Source organism: Panthera tigris, chromosome D3 (assembly GCF_018350195.1).
Source record: "Panthera tigris isolate Pti1 chromosome D3, P.tigris_Pti1_mat1.1, whole genome shotgun sequence".
Classification (NCBI taxonomy): Eukaryota; Metazoa; Chordata; class Mammalia; order Carnivora; family Felidae; genus Panthera; species Panthera tigris.
The window spans coordinates 19,583,593-19,603,815 of NC_056671.1; the positions used below are offsets into that span (position 1 = coordinate 19,583,593).

Below are 20,223 nucleotides of genomic sequence, written 5' to 3' on the forward strand. Positions count from 1 at the left end.
AGGGCAAGGACAGAAAGTTGGCTCTCATTCTGAGGCAAGGGTGATCAGAAAGGCAGTACATCATCCATGTAGGAAGTCCTAAGCACTTTTGTACATTATCATATATTACAAAGTGGGGCAAAGAGAGGACTATTGTTTAAAAATGGTGGTGGCCCAAAGTTAATTTTCCTTCCCTCAGATTGTTTGCTTCTCTTTTAATCAAACATTTTTCTTAAGTCACTTTCTTTGCTAGTTAGAAGTTATGTATTCTACTTCTGTGTATTTAATAATGACCTGTAAAATTTTCACATAGATACAACTTCAAGTCTACAAATACAAGTCTTCACATCAACATCCCCACCCTTCTGAACAATTTAGAGTCCACAGACAGATTTAACTCCAAACTGTGGTCCAATATTTTAGTTTTGTTCTATTTTTCACTTCCTGTACTTGTATTATTTTTCAGCCCATTTGCTCAGGACCTGTCACTATCTTTGCTATTTTTCTTGCTCATGAGTATTTCTTTTCTTTTCTTTTCTTTTTTTTTTTTTTTTAACGTACATCCTTCAGTCCTTCTTTAGGGAAGGTTATGTCTTAATTTTGCCCTTGGTCATAAATAATACCTTAGCTGGGCATGTACTTTAGAGGTGACAGTTTCCTCAATGCCTTTGAAAATTTTACTCCTCTGCCATGGGTTATATGTCTGCAGCTGAGAAGCCTGTTGTTGGTATAACTGTCTTCTTTCATCAGTAATCTTTCCTCTTAGGTACCTTTCAAGATCTCCTTGTCTTCGATGTTCTGAACTTTCATTACGGTTTCATTCCATTTCTTTGTGTGGATTTGTAAATTATTTCTGCTTGAGATTCACTGTGATTCTGGAATCCAATGCTTCCTGCTCTTTTAGCAATGGCAAAACTTCTCAGCCACTTTCTCTTAAAATATTGCTTCTCTCTCCTTTTCTTCTGGAGCTCCAACGAGATATATTTTAATCCTGATTCTCTCTTCCATGTCACTTTGTTTCCCTTTCATACTTTCCAGCTTTGTGCTTTCAATTTCTTCAGTTATCTCTTTCAGATGACTATTTTTTCCCCTTCAGCTATGCTTAATCTGCTAGTTTTTTAATGTTTATTTAAGTAACCTCTACACCTAATGTGATCTACGACTCTGAGATCAAGAGTTGCATGCTACTCCCACTGAGCAAGCCAGGTGCTCCTTTAATCTGCTATTTTAACAGCTACTGAGTTTCACATTTCAGCAAGCCTATTTTTCATATCTAGAAGTTTGAGTATTCAAATCTGACTGATCATTTTGGTAGGTAGAATGGTGTTAATGTTTTTAGTTCCATTTTTATTTCTTTAAACTTTTTTTTTTTGTATTTGGTATTGTATACCTCAATGTTCTGAAGTTTGGGGGTATTAATTCTGCTGTTTCTGGCTCAAGGTGGTTTGATTCTTCCGTGTCTTCTAATTTCAGCTTAGGGGCTCGTGTTGGGCAGGCATTCATTTGTGGGAATCCTGCAAGACCTCGGCTGAGGGTGCATCTCTCCAGGGAAAATCTGCCATTACTCCTGCCGGGTCAATGTGTAACAAATTTTGGATGAGTTTATGTTCATTTCTTCCCATGGGGTTTCCCTGACAATTCAGGGAATTAAATTAAATTAAAAATTTAAATTAAACACCTAAATGTATAGGAAGGCTAGTCTTCCCTTGTGAGTTCTCAGGGGAGAATTTTTCTTCCTCCTGGGGCCCAGGTTGATTTTGTTTGTTTGTTTGTTTGTGTGTTTGTTTTCAGCTATTTCTCCTTGCTGGTGGGCAGATATTTTCCCAGTCCACCTTTTCACTGAGGTAACAACCTTCACTCTTCACCAGTCATGAACTCAAGGCCTTTCTCCTGTTCTCACCTGGCCAGTTAAACCTAAGCCTCGGAAATCCTTGCTTGGCAAATGCTCTCAGGGCACCATAGGTGTTAGTGTCAGCTTAACTCTCTCTCTCTTTTAAATGTTTATTTACTTATTTTTGAGAGATAGAAAGAGATAGAGAATATGAGCAAGGGAGGGGTAGAGAGGAGAGAGAGAATTCCAAGCAGGATCCACCCTGTCAGTGCAGAGCCCAACGTGGGGCTCAAACTCACCAACCGTGAGATCATGACCTGAGGTGAAACCAAGAGTCAGATGCTTAACCAACTGAGCCACCCAGGTGCCCCTCAGCGTAACTCTCTTGAGTTCACTACTCTCTTTGGTTTTTTGGCCTCTGGAGATTTTCTTCCTTTCTTATGAGCTTTGCTGTGACTACAAAAAGATGCTTGTTACATTTTACCCAGTAGGACTAGAAAATTTTGTTATGGGAGGTAGTTCAGGAAATCTAGTTTACCCATTGTCAGAAGTGAAAGGCCAGGGGCAACTTTTAAATTTGCAGAAGAAACTGAAAAGAAAAATACAGAAAGATCAATAAACATGTGATAAATAGATCGGCAAAAATACAAATAAAAAAAAAATCCTCAGAGCTATATTAGAGAGAATACCCATGTATTGTGCTCTGGATCTCATTTCTTGTCTTTCCACTCACTACATTTTAAAGACCCTTTAGTGTTGCTACAGGTCATCTAGTCCATTGCTCTCATGACTGCACGGTATTCCACAGTCTTACTGCCCCCATGTCATTTTATCTACCCACTTAGGAGTAACCAGCACAATCAACATTGTGATCAACATTGCATATTATAGTCCCTCATGAACTTGCATGAGGATATTTTAGGTAGCTTCTGAGGAACACCACTGCTAGCTCAGAGTACGATATACTTACTTTTATAAAATACTGCTGGATTACCCTCCAGAACAGATCACACCAGTCTATACTTCCACCAGAAGTACACGAGTTTTTTTTGTTTTTGTTTTTGTTTTTTGAGAGAGACAGAGATATTTTAAGTGGGGGAAGGGCAGAGAGAGAGGGAGACAGAGAATCCCAAGCAGGCTCCACACAGTCAACACAGAGCCCAACTTGGGGCCTGAATTCATGAAACCACGAGATTATGACCTGAGCTGAAACCAAGAGCTGGGTGCTTAACTGGCTGAGCCACCCAGGAGCCCTTGTGTGAGGGCTGACCTGGGCATTATCAATCTTTCTAATTTTGCCAGGCTTCTTGTGGTTTTAAGCTGTACTTATGTGATAACTCTGGGTTATATGCTTGTTAGCATTAATGCTTGTTTCAATTTCCTTTTTTATAAATGGCCTGTCATTATCTTTTGCCCACATTTCTATTGGAGCTCCTTTTTCTTATGGATTTGCTATTGTTTCTTATTCATGATAAATCCAATAATCTTCTCTAATCTGTCATCTGTTGACTTTATCTATGATTCTCTTTGTTAAAAAGTACCTATTGTGTATGGGCCCCTGGGTGGCTCAGTCGGTTAAGTATCTACCTCTTGGTTTTGGCCCAGGTCATGATCTCAAAGTTCGTGGGCTTGAGCCCTGTGTTGGGCTCTATGCTGACCAGATTCTCTCTTTCTCCTTTGGGATTCTCCCTCCCTCCCTCTCTCTCTGCCCCTCCCCTGCTCATATGCTCACCAATACTCTTTCTCTCTTTCAAAAATAAACTTAAAGAAGTAAAAAATAAAAAGTACTTATATGTAATGTAATCAAACCAGTATGATTTGTACTCCCTGATATGTCTTAAAAATATTCTGTTATCTTCCTTAGATGCATAGTTTCACTTCCCACATTTAAGTCTTTAACCCACCTGAAGTCTACCTTTGTACTAAGTGCTGGCTGGGGGTGAAGTTTTGTTACTCCAGATAGTCCATTGGTTTTCTAACAACTAAGTTTTCTAACAAAGAGTATGTATCTCCCCCATTTCTTTCTTTCTTTCTTTCTTTCTTTCTTTCTTTCTTTCTTTCTTTCTTTCTTTCTTTCTTTCTATTCATTTAGTTAGTTAGTTAGTTAGTTAGTTTTATTTTAAGTTAGGCTCCAAGCCCAACCTGGGGCTTGAATTCATGACCCTGAGATCAAGAGTCTGTATGCTCTACTAACTGAGCCAGCCAGGTGCCCCACACCCCTGTTGATTTCTGAAGCCTCCTTAGATACATATTAAATTCCTATAAGTACATAAATCTGCCTGACCTCTTTATTCTGTTCCATTAGTCTGTGTGTCTATTCTTGGATATTTCAAACTATTTTTATTATTGCTACCTTGTAGATGTTGAAATATCTGGTTTGGCAAGTTCTCTCCCTTTGTTGTTCAGTTTCAAACTTGGGTTAGGGATTTATAGCATTTTCTTCTTCCACAAAATGTTTAAACCTTTTTTTTTATTGTGATATAAATATGAAAGTATTTTTTTATTGTGATATAAATATGAAAGTACACGGTAGCACATTAACAGCATACAGTCTAACACCCATCCAAATCGAGATGGAACATTGCAGGTACCCCAGAAGCCTCCCTGTGGCTCTTTTTTTGTTTTTTGTTTTGTTTTGTTTTTTTGCAAAAATTAATGTGAAATTCACATAATATATAGTTAACCATTTTAAAGCGAACAATTCAGGAGCATTTAGTGCATTCCCAATCTTATGCAATTACCACCTCTCTCTACTTTCAAAACTTTTTCATCACTCCAGAAGAACAAACACATCCATTAAACTGTCCCCCTCCATTCCTTCTCTCCCAGCCCCTGGCAAGCACTAATTGGATTTCCATCTCTATGGATTTGCCTACTCTGGACATTTCATATAAAAGGAATCATACATTAGGTGATCTTTCTGTCTGGCTTCTTTCACTTAGTATAATGTTTCCGAGATCCATCTAGGTTGTAGTATGTGTTCCTACTTCACTCCTTTATATGGCTGAATAATATTCCAATGAATGGATACACATTCTGTTTTATTAATTCATTGGTGGGTGAACATTTAGATTGTTTCCACCTTGTGGTACTTGTGAATAATGCTGCTACATGGGACTTTTTTTCATCTCAATCCCTTTCCTTGCTCCAGATATGACTGCTTTCATGACTACTTTATTTCTTCCTTGCTTTCCTTCATATATATGCCAATTACTATGTATTCCTAAATGACACAAGTTAGCACTGCCTGTGTTAAACTTTATAAAAATGTAATCATGCAGTGCCTAGCCTTCTGTGTCTAAAATCAAGCTGTGAAGATTCATCCATGTTATTGTGTATAGCTATACTTTCTTTTCATTTCTCTATTGCCTTTGCACCATGTGAATATTTCACAGCTTATTTAATGAGCTACCATTGATAGTGAGCCATATAATATTCAGAATAAATTTGAGTCCTTAAAAAAATCCAACTGAAATAGTGATTGGTTACATTTAATTTACAGACTCAGTTGGGGAAAACTGACATGTTTTTCATGTGATAATGATGGGAAGAAGGAAACAATGAAAATAGATGATGGGTTATAATGGGACTGTGAGTGAAATTCCTTTTAAACAGAATTTCTTATGAAGTTCTTTAGGCAATAAGTAAAGACTGGAAGGGAAACCTGATCACTGAGTGCAGTCAGGCCCGCTGTTGCCTATAGAGACTGGTAAAGCCTAGAATGCAATGAGACCGACCAGCCTCCAATGTAGTCACTTCACCTGCACCACGTCTAATTACCTGATCAGTGCACCAGTAGTATAAGGAGAGGGTGGAGACGCCAAAGACAATTCCAGGCCATGGGAGGTCTCCAGTGACGGGATCTCGGAAGATATGGAAAAAATCCAGGCGAGGAATAAAACACTCTGGCTTGGCAGTCCAATTTCCTTCATGGATTGGGTCTGGCTTACTATGTGGGTATTTATTCAGTAGCTCCTGGTATCCTCCCACTTCCTGAAAGGCTTAAAACATGATAAAATTTATCAGTATCTTACACCACACAATAACATATGTTTGAAGACCCAAGATTACAAAGTGAGACCCAGTTTCATTGACTGTACCTAGTATAAAAAGCACAATGGACTGAAAAATAGTCAAAACTGTATGTGCCTAAAAAAAGACATCATCTCTTCCAAAGAGAAATGGGAGTACAGTGGACATTGGTGGTTGTGTGCGCCCCCCCCCCCCACTCCAGCTTCTGGTAGCAGAACCCCTCTTTCCAGTTGCATTCCATCCTGTGTCGCTTAGGTGGGCCTCATCAAACTGTCCACCATTCCAATATGGCATGTGCCCCAGGCCTGGCCAATGCTCTGTCCCATGGGCAACAGCTGATGTGTCAGGAATAGATATGAGACCCAGACTGGGCTAATCAGAATCTGTCCCAGGAGACTTCTGCTTAAGGAACCAAAAAAGCCTTCTTCCTTTCTTTGGGGTTCTGAGCTAGTCTGGCAGTTTGAAGCTCTCTTGTTTACCTGGTTCATTCAGAACCCTGGATCTAGGCATAACTGAAGGTACTGTGCCCCTGGAATTTTTACTTACGTGAGCCAAGAAGGTATTTACTTGCTTATGCTAGTTTTGAACTAAAGTTCTATCACAAGCTTTCTAAAGAATCTTGGCTAGAATAGAAATTAATATTCACTTTCCTGCAATGCCAACAAAATGTTTATAAAATGTCATATTTGAAATTTTCCTCAGTCATAGCATTCATCTGTCAATATCCTAAGTGGTATACAATCTTAACATTAAAAAAAATGTTTTTAAAAGGCACAAAACACCCATAGTTCCACTTAACTAAAAAATTCCCTTTATTTTGGCATATTAAAGCATGTTCCTTTGATACAGATTTGATTATTGAAATGTGTTCAGAATCATTTAGAGTTGAAAGTAGTCAATAAAAGAATACTGAGTGAAGACACCTCATGGCACTTCTATAAATGAATTCCATATGGATTAAAAGAAAGCAAAATACTAAACTACAAAGTTATTAGAAAAAAACAGAGTATCTTCATGAACTACAGAACTAGAGAGTTGAGTTAGTCTACCTTCTTAGACAAGTCACAAAAAGGAAGAGGAAAGTTGGTAAATTTGACCTCAAAATTTAAAATTTATATGACTGAAATCAAGTTAAAAATCTGTCAGGCCAAAAGAAGAAATTTGTGTCATGTGTAAAGAACTCTTATACACCAATAGCCAAGGGAAACTACTCAGAAGAAATATAGTAGAGAATATGAGTGGGTAATTTACAAAAGAGGAACTCCAAATGGCCACTAAGTATATAAAATGATGCTTAACTTCACCAGTCTCTAGAAACTTCCAGTTAAAACAAGAATGAGATACTTTTTTTTTTCCTTCCCCTATTTGGCAAATTTTTAAAAAGGCTTAAAACATCAATTATTGGCTGTAAGGGTAGGGAACACATATTCTGACATATATTGCTGAGAATATGTTAATACAGCCACTTTGGAGGATAATTTAGGGTATGTCTCAACAAAGCTGGGTTTATTCCAGGAATTCAAGATTGAGTTAACACTGAAAAATAATTCAATATAATTCACCATGTTAACAGAATAAGGGAGAAAAATAATATAATCATCTCAGTAAATGTGGAAGAAACACTTGCTACAATTCAAAACCTGTTCATGATAGGGGTACCTGGGTGGCTCAGTCGGTTAGGCACCCAACTCTTGATTTCAACTCAGGTCATGTTCTCACAGTTCATGAGTATGAGCCTCATGTCGGGCTCTGTGCCGACAGCACAGAGCCTGCTTGCAATTCTCTCTCTCTCCCTCTCTCTCTGCCCTTCCCCCACTGGTGTGCTCTTGCTCTTGCTCTCCCTCCCTCTCTCTCAAAATAAATAACTAAAAAAAAAAAAAACACGTTCATGATAATTCTAGCCAACTAGGACTAGAAGGGAACTTGTTAGCCTGGCAAAGAGTATTTACCAAAAATTGACAGCAAATGATTTATTTAATGGTGAAATATCCAAAGATTTCTCTCTAAATTGGCAAAGAGACAAGGATGTCTGTTGTCTCTACTTCTATTCAACACTGTACTAATGACCCTGGCCAGTGCAATAGGCAAGAAAAGGAAACAAAAGGTATAAAGTTTGGAAAGCAAGGGAAAAAAAGATAACTTCTTGACCTGGGTACTTGTTACCAGGCTGTGTTCACTTTGTGATATCTCATCTAGCTACATACTTTGACTTGTGCACTTCTCAATAAAGTTTACTACAAATACAAAAACAAAAAGATTTAATAGATCTCCATTCACGGACATAGAAATTTGCCGAAGATATAGAACCAGTGGTGGAATAACAGGCTGCAAAATTTTGTTTTGATTCTGTTAAAATATGTCTCTCATAGATTAAAAAAAAGATTGTATACATGAAGAATATATCTGGAAGGATATATACAAAACTAATAATACTAGTTGTCTCTGGAGAGTTGAATTGAGAAACTGAGAGCAATGAATATTTCACTGTGTACCTTTTTGTTTTGTTTACCTTGTGTGTGTACTACCTAAAAATTAAAAACAAAAAATTGCAACTGGATGTGTATGGGGTCTCATGGTGACTAGTTTGGACAATACTCATTTGGATGTATAAGATCTTGTATATTTTTAAAAGAAAACAATTATTCCATTAGTTTAAAATAGTTTACCTACCAACATCAATGCCCTAATTATAAAAAAATCCCATTACATTTCTCAGAAAAAGTCTTAGTCTGTTTGGGCAGTTATAAGAAAATACCATAGGTTGGGTGACTTACAAACTGCAAATATTTACTTCCCATGGCTCTGGAGGCTAGGAAGTCTGAGGTCAAGTGCTGGATGATTGGGTGTCTAGTGAGGATCCCCTTCCTGGCTCATACATAGCTATCTTCTCAATGTGTCCTCAAATGGTGGAAAAAGTGAGGGGGCTCTCTGAGGTCTCTTTTATAAGGATACTAATGCCATTCATGAGTGCTCTGCTCTTATGACCTAATCAGTTCCCAATGGCTTCGCCTTGGGGGTTAGGATTTCAACATATGAATTTTGGGAGGGAGACAAATATTCAGTCTATAAGAGTAAAGAATATATAATTACTTAGAGATATAATTGCTAACATTAAGTGGAATATTCCACCTGCTCCTAAAGTTTAGTCAGATGTCATTTTCAACTATTGGGGTGAGGGTGGCAGATTTTAAAAATGTTGATGTTTAACACTAGTACACAATTAAAAACAATGGCTTAATGTGTTCTATAGTTTAGGGTTTTGTCATTCAAATCAGTCAGTGCTTCCCAATTCATTAAAAAAATTCCTTAGATTATGCCTGATGTGTATTTTGTGTTTCAGCGATATAGCTCTGAGTACACCTCATGGCACACTAATGCTTACTGAATGTTAAGAGTGAGGACTACGTGAGTCTGTTTGATTCTATCATTTCTCATTCAATGGGGCTCAACAACATGCTTTATGGAACCACAGTCCTTCAACTGTATTCACGTACCATTTCAATAATTTTTCAATACCTGAGACAAGAGTTTTTCCTTCTAGATTTATGTAAGACCAATCTCTGACCCATGGAGCAGTGGGTAACACCATCCTCACTGAGGTCATTATCTTAGCTAGTGGGAGAAAACTATCATTTTAAGGTTAAATGTATTTGCCATTACAGGTATTATAATATGTTAGTTCACATAGTGGGATTTGGTGTTTAGAGACTCAGCTGTGATTTCTGCTCTTAGTGTGTCTCATGAGCAAGTTACTTAACTGAATAACTCAGTTTCCTCATCTGTAAAATGGGGATAACAATAGTAGTTATGCATCACAGTGATGTGAAGATTAATATGGATAAATGCCTACGTGGTACCTGATACTCGATTTCTGTTAGCTATTATTTTCATTCTTACCACTTAATAAGCACCTACCATATGCCTCAGACTGCACACTGTGTGCAGGATACAATGGTTTTGGTTCTTAAGAAGTTCTGGAGCTGAGGGGTATGATTTATTTATATGACACAATCAATGAACAATCAAGGTATGTATCACAAAAATATCAAGGTGTGTGTAGTAGTGATTTGAGTCCACAGAAGAAAAGACATGTAGATGGAATAATAACAGAATCACGTTTTTGGAGGTGGGTCTTCTGTTGACCTTGATGGGTAGATTTAACTGTGTGGATGAAAAGGAGAGGGGCTTATAACTGCAGAGGAAGAGCATGGGCTGAGGCACGGAGGTGGGGATGAGTGTGGTGGGCCAGTCGATCACTGTCCCAAAGCACTACAGTTTGTCATTACCACTTCTACGTCTTCTGAAGTGAGCAAAGGTTTACTTCTCAACTTTTTGTGTGACCTGAGATAATGCTCTAAGGGATCTGAGGGCCTCAGTCTCCTCATCTGCAAAAGATGAAAGTGCTGAAATGGCCCCAGACAGCAATCAGACTGGAAGATTCCAGCCATGGTGCCCAGTCTTCCAAGATTGACTTACCAAAGACCATTAACAAGATTGATCCCAGAACCATAACAGCAGCATGCAAGGTATCAGTATAAACTACAGCTGCAAAACCACCTGAATAGGTAGGAGAAAGAGAAACAAAAGCAAGAGACTTTTTGAGACTCTCTGCTGCAAGTCACTTCTGTATCCCTATTCTACATGCTTGTCTCCTTCCAGATCTCTCCATTCACACCTTTGTACCTTTAAGTCAGTAGGTCTTACAATAACATGCTTAGTCTTGGTACATCCTGTGTTCTCTCTTTAACATCCCTCATGATCTTTTGTTGGATTCTTATCTTGCCCTTCTATGTCCCAATTTCCCTTTACTTCCCATTTTTTGGATGAATGAAAAGCTGGTAGTTTTCCTAAGCAAAAAAGTACATCTTTAATCACAAAATCTCAGTTTGGAAGCAACAGTTAGCAGCATCTCTGGTGTCAACATGCTAGATGCCAGCAGCACCACCCCCCCTCCCTGGTTGGGACAACCCAAAATGTATCCAGACATTACCAAATGTCACCTAGGAAGAAACCCCCAACTCCCACTCCCTTGTGCATTGAGAGCCATTAATTGAGTGCATTCCATTCCCTACCCTGATCCTCCTCACTCAGACAGTGGTCAACTGCCAGGGACGCTCACCAGCATCCAAGATTTTCACTGTGGCTGGAAAAAACAAGTGATGAAGGCCCCCGCTCTCAAAACTTAGGCAGAGACTCTGGGACAGAATTGCCTACATAAAAGATGCTATCTGATGGCCTGACCAGGTTACCAGGTGACCAGGATGACTGAAGCTGCCGCCTCCCCCTAATTCCTTTTCTGTTTCTACTCTTTTACTTAGCAGCCTGCAGTGTCAGATGATGGCCCGCTCCAAACATGATCACTGCCATCCTTGCCAATGCCCTTAGAAAGCCCCCACTGGCCTGATCTGATTTCTGGAGGTAGTATGTCACTTAGGCACCCTGCCTCCATTATTTTCACTGTTCCACCCCCTCAGGCCTAGCAGTATGATCTATAGACTTAGGGAAAATGCAAAAGCTGAGACCCTCTGCCTCCTTGTCTACTAGCACTCCACTATAAGTAGTAGAGCTTTGGGGCGCCCGGGGTGGCTCAGTCGGTTAAGCGTCTGACTTTGGGTCAGGTCATGATCTCATAGCTCGTGGGTTCAAGCCCCGTGTCAGGCTCCAGGCTGACCGCTCAGAGCCTGGAGTCTGCTTCGAATTCTGTGTCTCCCTCTCTCTCTGTAATTCCCCCACTCACACTCTCTCTTTCTCAAAAATAAACATTAAAAAAAAAAGTAGAGCTTTTGTGTCTGTATAAATACCTGTGTGGTTACAGTAACCTCACCTGTGATGGTATAAATGCCCATAATTGTCAGCAAGATTATGGTGGCCAGGTAGACGTCTAACCCCAAAACCAGTCTCATGAACATGGCACCAGTACAGATCTCCACCTGAAATGAGTACAAAGGAAACAGGCTGCATTTTCATTTCCAGCTCAATCAACAGCAGTATCATAAAGACCCTAGAAGCCATCTGCAGGAAGTGGTCTATGGTTAGCACATTCACTCCGTCACTAATGGACATGGGGTGAGGCCTACCCAAGTTCTGTTGGGAAAAAAGGCTTATGCCCCATGAGTTCAACCAAGGTCAGCACTTTTAGGGCTTGGGTCAATCCAATGAATTCAGTTCATACAAAACTTAGCCTATTCCTCTCTAGACCCTTAGAACAGGGAACATGCTCAGAGAGTGAGCTGTTCTTATAGTTCTGCCATTGGAAGAGGCAAAGGGGACAGCTCAACAGGGGCTGGTAAGTTTTTTCTCTAAAAGGCCAGATAATAAATACTGTAGGCTTTGCAGGCCACATACTGCCACTGCTTTCCACAACCATTTAAAACTATAAAAAGCCATTCTCAGCTCAAGGACTGTACAAAGCAGAACATCAGGTTGATTGGCCTGCAGGCTGGATTTGTTGATCCCTGGTTTGGCTGGCACTGATTTTAAAGCATCTGCATATCATTTAACTGGCTAATCTCTTGCCTAGTTATTCTGGTCTCCAAAGTAGGGATGCAATGGGCAGAGATCCTCCCTTTATTCATCTATCCATTTATTCACCAAATGTTTACTGTGCACCAGCATAGCAGATACTCGACAGGGTTCAGAAGACACGGGGCTACTAAAACTCAGTTGCTGCCCCCAAGAAGCTTATATTTAGTGACAGAAACTAAATAGGCAATTTCTATGTAGTGTGATAGGTGATACTCACATTGTATATCTGTATGGATGCGTGCATGTATTTATTTATTTATTTATAGTTTTTATTATAGAGACAGTATGAGTGGGGGAATGGGGCAGAGGAAGAGAGAGAAAGGATCTTAAGCAGGCTCCACCCTCAGTATACAGCTCGATCACATGACCCTGGGATCATGACCTGAGCCAAAATTAAGAGTTGGACACTCAACCAACTGAGCCACTCAGACGCCCCTCATTCAGTCAGTTAAACACACACACACACACACACACACACACACACACACACACACACACATTTATCAAGTGCCTTAGGTGCCAATAATTTTCTCAGCACAGTGGGTAATGCAGTGAACAAGCCAGGCAAGGCTCTCGGCCTCAACAAGCTTGCACTGAAGTGGAGAAGGCAGATAATCAGAAAGGTAACAGATAAATTATTCTCACATGGTAACAAGTATTACAAAAAAACCCCACCAAAACATAACAATGAAATAGAGATTGACTAGGTACACCCATGGAAGGCTTCTTCAAGGAGGTGATATTTGAAAATTTTTTTTGAGGGGGGGTACATTCTAGACACAGTGTGAAACAAATGTCAGGGGCTTTCAGTGGGAATAAGATTGGCAGGTTTGAGAAACATAAGGCAGGCAGTGGGGCCAGAGCCTGGTGAGAACAGGGAAGGAGACCAGGAGACAAGGCTGGAGAGGCAGGGACTAGAACAGAACATCCTCACAGATCATAACAAGGGGCTTAGGTTTTCTTGAAAGGGTGGTGGAAATTCCTGGATTGTTTTAAGCAGAGGAGTGACATCACTTAATGACATGACATAGATTAAGGCCAAGGTTCTCTAGAAACGCAGAGGGACCTGTAACTGAGGCTTGGGAGACAAATAAGATGCCCCTGCCTTTATTTTTTGCAAAGTATTACTAAGCTATTTTTTTTCTCTGCTCTAGCTTAGACAGAAGAAAACGTAAGTAACTTATGGGGCCACAGAGTGAACTGCTGACACCAATCTAGCACCATCCTACCTACTGAATTTTTGTTGTTTTGTTTTGTTTCTTGGGCTGGCTTTTATACAACTCACCGAGATCTTATTGAAGATATAGAGGAATAAGTACAGAATAGCAAGGAGGAACTGGATCCGGAAGCCACCAAACCTCTTCCTCAAATATTCTGGCATTGTCATCACCTGTACAAGCAATAAGAGAAGTCACCACCAGACAGAGTGCCAGAAGAGGCAGACCCACAGGGATGCGCCTTGATCACAATGTGCTGGTCATCATAGAGACACAGCTGATGGTGGGGTGGGGGGGGCCCAGGGATAGAAGTTGCAGCAGGGTCACCCACTCTGGCTTTGGATTCCATGCCACCTGTTAAGATGGGGGAAATAAGAAAGGAGAAGCAATAGTATTGTCTTCAAGAAGCAATCTCCTGAAAGTAGGAGGAAATCTAGCCATTTGAAGATGTCTCATGATGACAAATCACTTTCATGAAATAATCCTAGAGCAAATTCAAATACCTTATCACATACTACAAATATAACAAGTACTCAGGAGAGACAGAATTTGGGGCGCCTGGGTGCTCAGTCGGTTAAGCAACCAACTTCGGCTCATGTCAGGATCTCACGGTTTGTGAGTTCGAGCCCCGCGTCGGCTCTGTGTTGACAGCTCAGAGCCTCGAGCCTGCTTCGGATTCTGTGTCTCCTTCTCTCTCTGCTCTTTCCCCACTCATGCTCTGTCTCTCTCTCTCTCTCCTTCAAAAAGAAATAAAAACATTAAAAAAAAATTTTAAGGAGAGACAGAATTTGACTCAACAGCTCTCCAACCTGGTCATCTGTGCCCATGTGCTCTCATGTGTGTGCTGTTTGCCCCAAACAATCCTGTTCATTTCGATTTCCATGGTCTCAGGCTGCGTGCACCCCACGACAGGGATGCACGCATGCACAAGATGTCTCTTTGTTCATTAGATGCTTGGACCCAAGTGCAGTGCCAGGCTCACAGTAGGTGAATAAATGTTTGTTAAATGTATACTGTCCCACTTCTATCCCAAGTATCCTCATATGGGCTGCTGTCACAGAGTGTAACAGAATGGCTTAAGCAACAGAAATATTATTATCTCTCAGTTCTGAAGGCTAGAAGTTCAAGGTGTCAGCAGGCTTGGTTCCTTCTAGGGGCCGTGAGGGAAGGATCTGTCCAGGCCTCTCTCCTTGGCTTGTTGATGGCTGTCATCTCCCTGTGTCTTCCTATTCTCTTTCCTTTGTACATGTCTGTGTCCAAATTTCCCCTTCTTATAAAGTCATACTGGATTAGGGCCCACCCTAATCATTTCATTTTATTACTTTGAAGATCTTATTCCAAAATACAGTCATAATCTGAGGTAATTTCCTTGGGATTATGGCTTCACCATTGCAGATGCTAGACAACATGGCAAATAAGCCTTTCACATTTTTAATGCCGCTCTACAAATATTTACAAATTTTAACAGTTTTATAAGGCATAATTTATGCACATAAAACTCTCCCATTTTAAATGTAAAGTTTGATGAGTTTGGGAAAATGTACACAATTATACAATCACTACCATATTAAAAATATTAATCATTCTCTTCTTAAGATGGATTTTATTTATCTATTTATTTATTATGGGGGGAGGGAGGGGCAGAGAGACAGAATCCCAAGCAGTTTCCATGCTCAGTGTGGAGCCTGACACGACACTCGATCCCACCACCATAAGATCATGACCTGAGCTGAAATCAAGAGTTGGATGATTAACCCACTGCTCCCCCCAGGTGCCTCACAAAATATTAATCATTCATAATGCCCTCCATAAACCCCCTAGGGTTTGCAGTTAAGGCCTTCAACCCACCCTTGGTCCTAGCTGTCCCCACGGATTTGCTTTTCTAGAATTTTAAATAAATAGAATCATTTACTATGTACTTTTTAATGTCCTGCTTCTTTCACTGGCCTCATGTTCTTGGTTGAGATTCAACCACATTGTTGCATGATCCCTCTTTCATGCTGAGTAGTATACCACATCACATGTTGTTTTTCTACTCTCTTACTGTAATTTAGATTATTTCTAGATTTGGCTATTAGGAACACAATTGCTATGAAGCTTCATGTACAAATTTGTGTGTATACAAATGTTTTCATCTCTCTGGGGTTGGTAAAGATCTATGTCCAGGGAAATACTACTGACTGGGTGGTCAGGTTTAATTTGTGAACAAACTGCCAAAGTGTCACGGCCATGTGATTCTGTATTCCCTCAAGAAATGTATGAATCCCATTTGCCCCACACCCTCTCCAGCTCTTCTCCTCTTAGTCATTCTGGAACAGTGGTATCTTAAGTAGCATTTTCCTACTATAAAAAAAAAATATCTTTCAAAGAGTTAAAGGTTATGGGGCACCTGGGTGGCTCAGTTAGTTAAGCATCCAACTCTTTTTTTTTTTTAATGTTTATTTCTGAGACAGAGCATGAGTGGGGGAGGGGCTGAGAGAGAGGCAGACACAGAATCCGAAGCAGGCTCCAGGCTCCGAGCTGTCAGCACAGAGCCTGACGTTGGGCTCGAACCCACAAACCGTGAGATCATGACCTGAGCCGAAGTCGGTCGCTCAACCGACTGAGCCACCCAGGCGCCCCAACATCCGACTCCTGATCTTGGCTCAGGTCATGATCTTGCAGTTTGTGAGACTGAGCCCCATGTCGGGCTGCAAGTTGACAGCGCATAAGCTGCTTGGGACTCTCTCTCTCCCTCTGCCTCTTCCCTGCTCAGGTGCACTCTCTCCCTCTCTCAAAATAAATAAATAAACTTAAAAAAAATAAAATTTTAGGGGTGCCTTGGTGGCTCAGTTGGTTAAGTGTCCAGCTCTTGACTTTGGCTCATGTCATGATCTCATGGTTTGTGAGTTTGAGTCCCACATCGGGCTCTGTTCTGGAAACAGAGCCTGCTTGGGATTCTTTCTTCCCCTCCCCCCCAACTTGTGCTCTGTTTCTCTCTCTCTCAAAATAAAAAATTTTTAAATGTTTATTTATTTTGAGACAGAGAGAGAGAGAGAGAGAGAGAGAGAGAGAGAGACTGAGTGCGAGTGGGGGAGGGGCAGAGAGAGGGAGACACAGAATCTGAACCAGGCTCCAGGCTCTGATCTGTCAGCACAGACAGAGCCCGACGTGGGGCTTGAACTCACGAACTGCAAGATCATGACCTGAGCTGAAGTATGACACTTAACCAACTGAGCCACCCAGGTGCCCCTAAGAATAAATAAATAAACTTAAAAACAAAAATTTTATTTTGAAGTCCCATATATCAATTTCCTCCTTTATGGTTTTAGGTTTTTTTGTGTTCTGGTTGAGAAATCTTTCCCTACTTAATCACTTTATTCTTCTTTATTTTGTTTTGCAATAAGGTTTTTTAAAATTAGCTTTAGGTGTACAAACAATTATTTGATATTTGTATATATTTCATCTACATTTTTGAAGAGTACTTTTGCTGGATATGGAATTCGTGGTTGACATATTTTTATTCCTATCAGTATTTACATATGTCATCCTAATGTTTTCTGGCTTCCATTGTATCTGATCAGAAGTCATCCATTACCTGTATCATTTCCTCCCTGCATATAATGTATTTTCTTTTAGTTCTCTCAAAATGTCCTCTTTATCTTTACTTTTAGCAGTTTGACTATGATGTTAACCTAGGTGTAGCTTTGTGTTCATTGGTGTTTGTTAAGCTTTTTGCATGGAAAATTAACATTTTTCACCACACTTGGGATACTTTCTTACTATTTCTTCAAAAAATTTTTTTCTGCCTCTTTCTTGCTCTCCTTTCTGGGATACCAATTACATGTACGTTGGACTACTTGATATTGTATCACAGGTCTCTGAGGCTTTGCTCCTTTTTCTTCAAATTTTTTTCCCTTCTGTTCTTTCTCTTGGGTAATTCTTATTGAATTCACTGATTCTCTCTTTTGTCATTTTTTTGGTGCTGTTGAGTTCCTCCTATGTATTTTTCATTTCAGCTAGTGTGCTTTTTAACTTTAGAATTTCCATTTGGTTCTCTTCTATAGTTTCAGTTTCTCTGTTGAGAGGCTCTATTTGTTCATTCATTAGTATCACATTTTCCTTTATTTCTTTGAACATATTTATAATAGTAGGTTCAAAGCCTTTTTTTGTTAAATCAACATCCGGGCCTGCTCATTTATTTACTGCTTTTTCTTCTGGAGTGTGGGTCACATTTATATTGCAATTTATTTGTGTGTCTAATAATTCCTGGTTGCAGACTGGCCATCATAGATCATATGATGTAGCATTCCACAATCTGCTTTGTTCTTCTGAAGATTGCTGTTTCTTGTTGTTGTTGTTGTTGTTGTTGTTTTGTAGGCAATTAACTTACCTGGACTCAAACTGCAACATCTTTCATGTCATCCCACCTCCCACTCCTACATTGAAGTTTATAGTTGCTGATGTCTATGATTGTTTTTTCAGCTTCTAGCTGCTGCTAATTTAGCCTGGTCCTATGGAGGTTTTCTTTGCACTTGAGTAGTCTCACAGTCAGTCAAGGTTTCATGCAGAATTTATGCCAAGTTTATAAACTTTGATTTATACTCAAAGTTAATTCCCTCTTTGTCTCCCTTGTTTTTGGTGCTCCCACAAAAGTTTCCTGTTGCTTTGTTAGCCCCCTGTTCTCTCCTCTGTTATGGGTAAGACTTGTTCTCCACTGCCTACATTGTGTGGGTTGGGGAATGTACTCAGTCCTAGGCACTGTAAAGTCACAGATCTCACACGTATAGCTCTGTCTCTGTAAGACAGAGCTCCCTTTGGTTTCTGTCTTTTTTTTTTTTTTGGCTCCCTGGGTTCTCATGCATGCATCTGTACTTTGGTGGTCAGCCAGGGATCTGAGCTTTTTCTATCTTACTTTAAAATCCCCCTCTACCTCAAGGACATAAAGATATTCTATACTTCCTTATAAAAATTCAAAATCTTTTGCCTTTCCTATTTAAGTCTTTAATCAATCTAAAATTATTTTTGTGTATAATAGGGATCCAATTTAATTTTTTTCATATGATAATCAATTGACCCTCCTTTACTCAGTGATCTGCAGTGCCATTGATGTCATAAACCAAGTCCATGTATATGAGCGTTCCTTAGTTATTTCTCTTTTACACTTGTCAGTGTTTTAATTCTTGTGTCAATACCATACTGTCTTAATTACTATAGCTTTATAGTAAGTCTTGATATTTGAGGGCAAATCTTTATTATTTTTCGTTGATAGGAGTATCTTTGCTACTTTTATGCTTTTTTACATACATTTTCTTTTTTTCCAGCTTTATGGATATATAATAACATACAACATTGTGTAAGTTTAAGGTGTACAACACAATTTGATAAACATATACTTGCAAAATGATTATCACAGTAAGTGATATCTATATACATATACTTGCAAAGTGATTATCACAGTAAATATCTCCATCACCTCATATAATTACCTTTTTTTTTAATGGTGAGAACTTTTGAGATTTACTCTCTTACAACTTCTAAGCATATAACACAGTATTGTTAATGATAGTTACCACACTACTTAAAAAAAATCCTTGTAGCCATTCTGTGCCTTTTGATTGGAGAATTTAATTCCTTTATATTTAAAGTAATTATTGAAAGATAAGGACTTAAATGCTATCTTACTCATTGTTTTCTGGCAGTTTTGTAGTTCCCTTGTTATTTTCTTCCTCATGCTGTCTTCCTTTGCAAATTGATGATTTTCCATGGAAGTATGCTTTCATTTCCTCCTATTTATCTTTTGTGTATCTACTGTAACTTTTTGCTTTTTTGTTACCATGGGGTTTACATAAAATGTCTCATAGATGTAATAGTCTATTTCAAGGTGATAAATTTGATCACATACAAAAACTGTACCTTTTACTCCCCACCTCAACATTTTATGTTTTGATGTTATAATTTCTTTTTATATTATGTATCCATTAACAAATAATTATAGCTATATTTTAATATTTTTATTTTTTTATTATTTTTAAATATTTATTTTGAGAGAGATACAGAGAGTGTGAGCAGAGGAGGGACAGAGAGAGAGACACAGAATCCGAAGCACGTTCCAGGCTCTGAGCTGTCAGCACAGAGCCTGACATGGGGCTCCAACCCACAAACTGCAAGGTCATTCCCTGAGCCAAAGTTGGACACTTAATGTTCTGAGCCACCCAGGCACACCTAATTATTTTTATTTTTTAATACGTATTTAGTTGAGAGAGAGAGCAAGCAAGTGGGGGAAAGGCAGAGGGAGAGGGAATCTTAAACAGGCTCTATGCCCAGCAAAGAGCCTGATGTGGGTCTCAGTCTCACGACTGTGAGATCATGACCTGAGCCAAAATCAAGAGTCAGATGCTTAACCAACTGAGCTATCCAGGTGCCCCTCTCCTTCATTTCTAAAGGATAACTTTACCAGGTAAAGTAAACTTGGTTGGCAGGGTTTTTTTCCATCACTTTAAATATATCATCCCACTCTTTCTTGGCCTGCAAGGCTTCTGCTAAGAAATCTGCAGATATCATTATGGAGATTCCCATGTATGTGAAGACTTTTCTCTTGTTTAAAAAATTTTCCCTTTGATTTTAGACACTTTCATTACAAGAAAAAGAATATAGTTT

General features: G+C 39.4%; 1 protein-coding gene across 6 annotated transcripts in view; it reads right to left on the bottom strand.

The window, feature by feature from the left end:
- LOC102956227 (sodium/glucose cotransporter 1-like) overlaps positions 1 to 20,223 on the bottom strand; it is a 57,246-nt gene that overhangs the window by 23,832 nt on the left and 13,191 nt on the right. For 5 of the 6 annotated variants that reach the window (XM_042962436.1, XM_042962433.1, XM_007092298.2 and 2 more), the window contains 4 exons: positions 13,653 to 13,757; positions 11,667 to 11,772; positions 10,319 to 10,399; positions 5,591 to 5,811 (listed from right to left, as the gene is read on the bottom strand). In XM_042962436.1, the coding sequence (XP_042818370.1) occupies positions 5,591 to 5,811; positions 10,319 to 10,399; positions 11,667 to 11,772; positions 13,653 to 13,757 (513 nt within the window). The remainder of the gene's footprint in view (positions 1 to 5,590; positions 5,812 to 10,318; positions 10,400 to 11,666; positions 11,773 to 13,652; positions 13,758 to 20,223) is intronic. The other variant, XM_042962435.1, reaches the window with a different exon arrangement.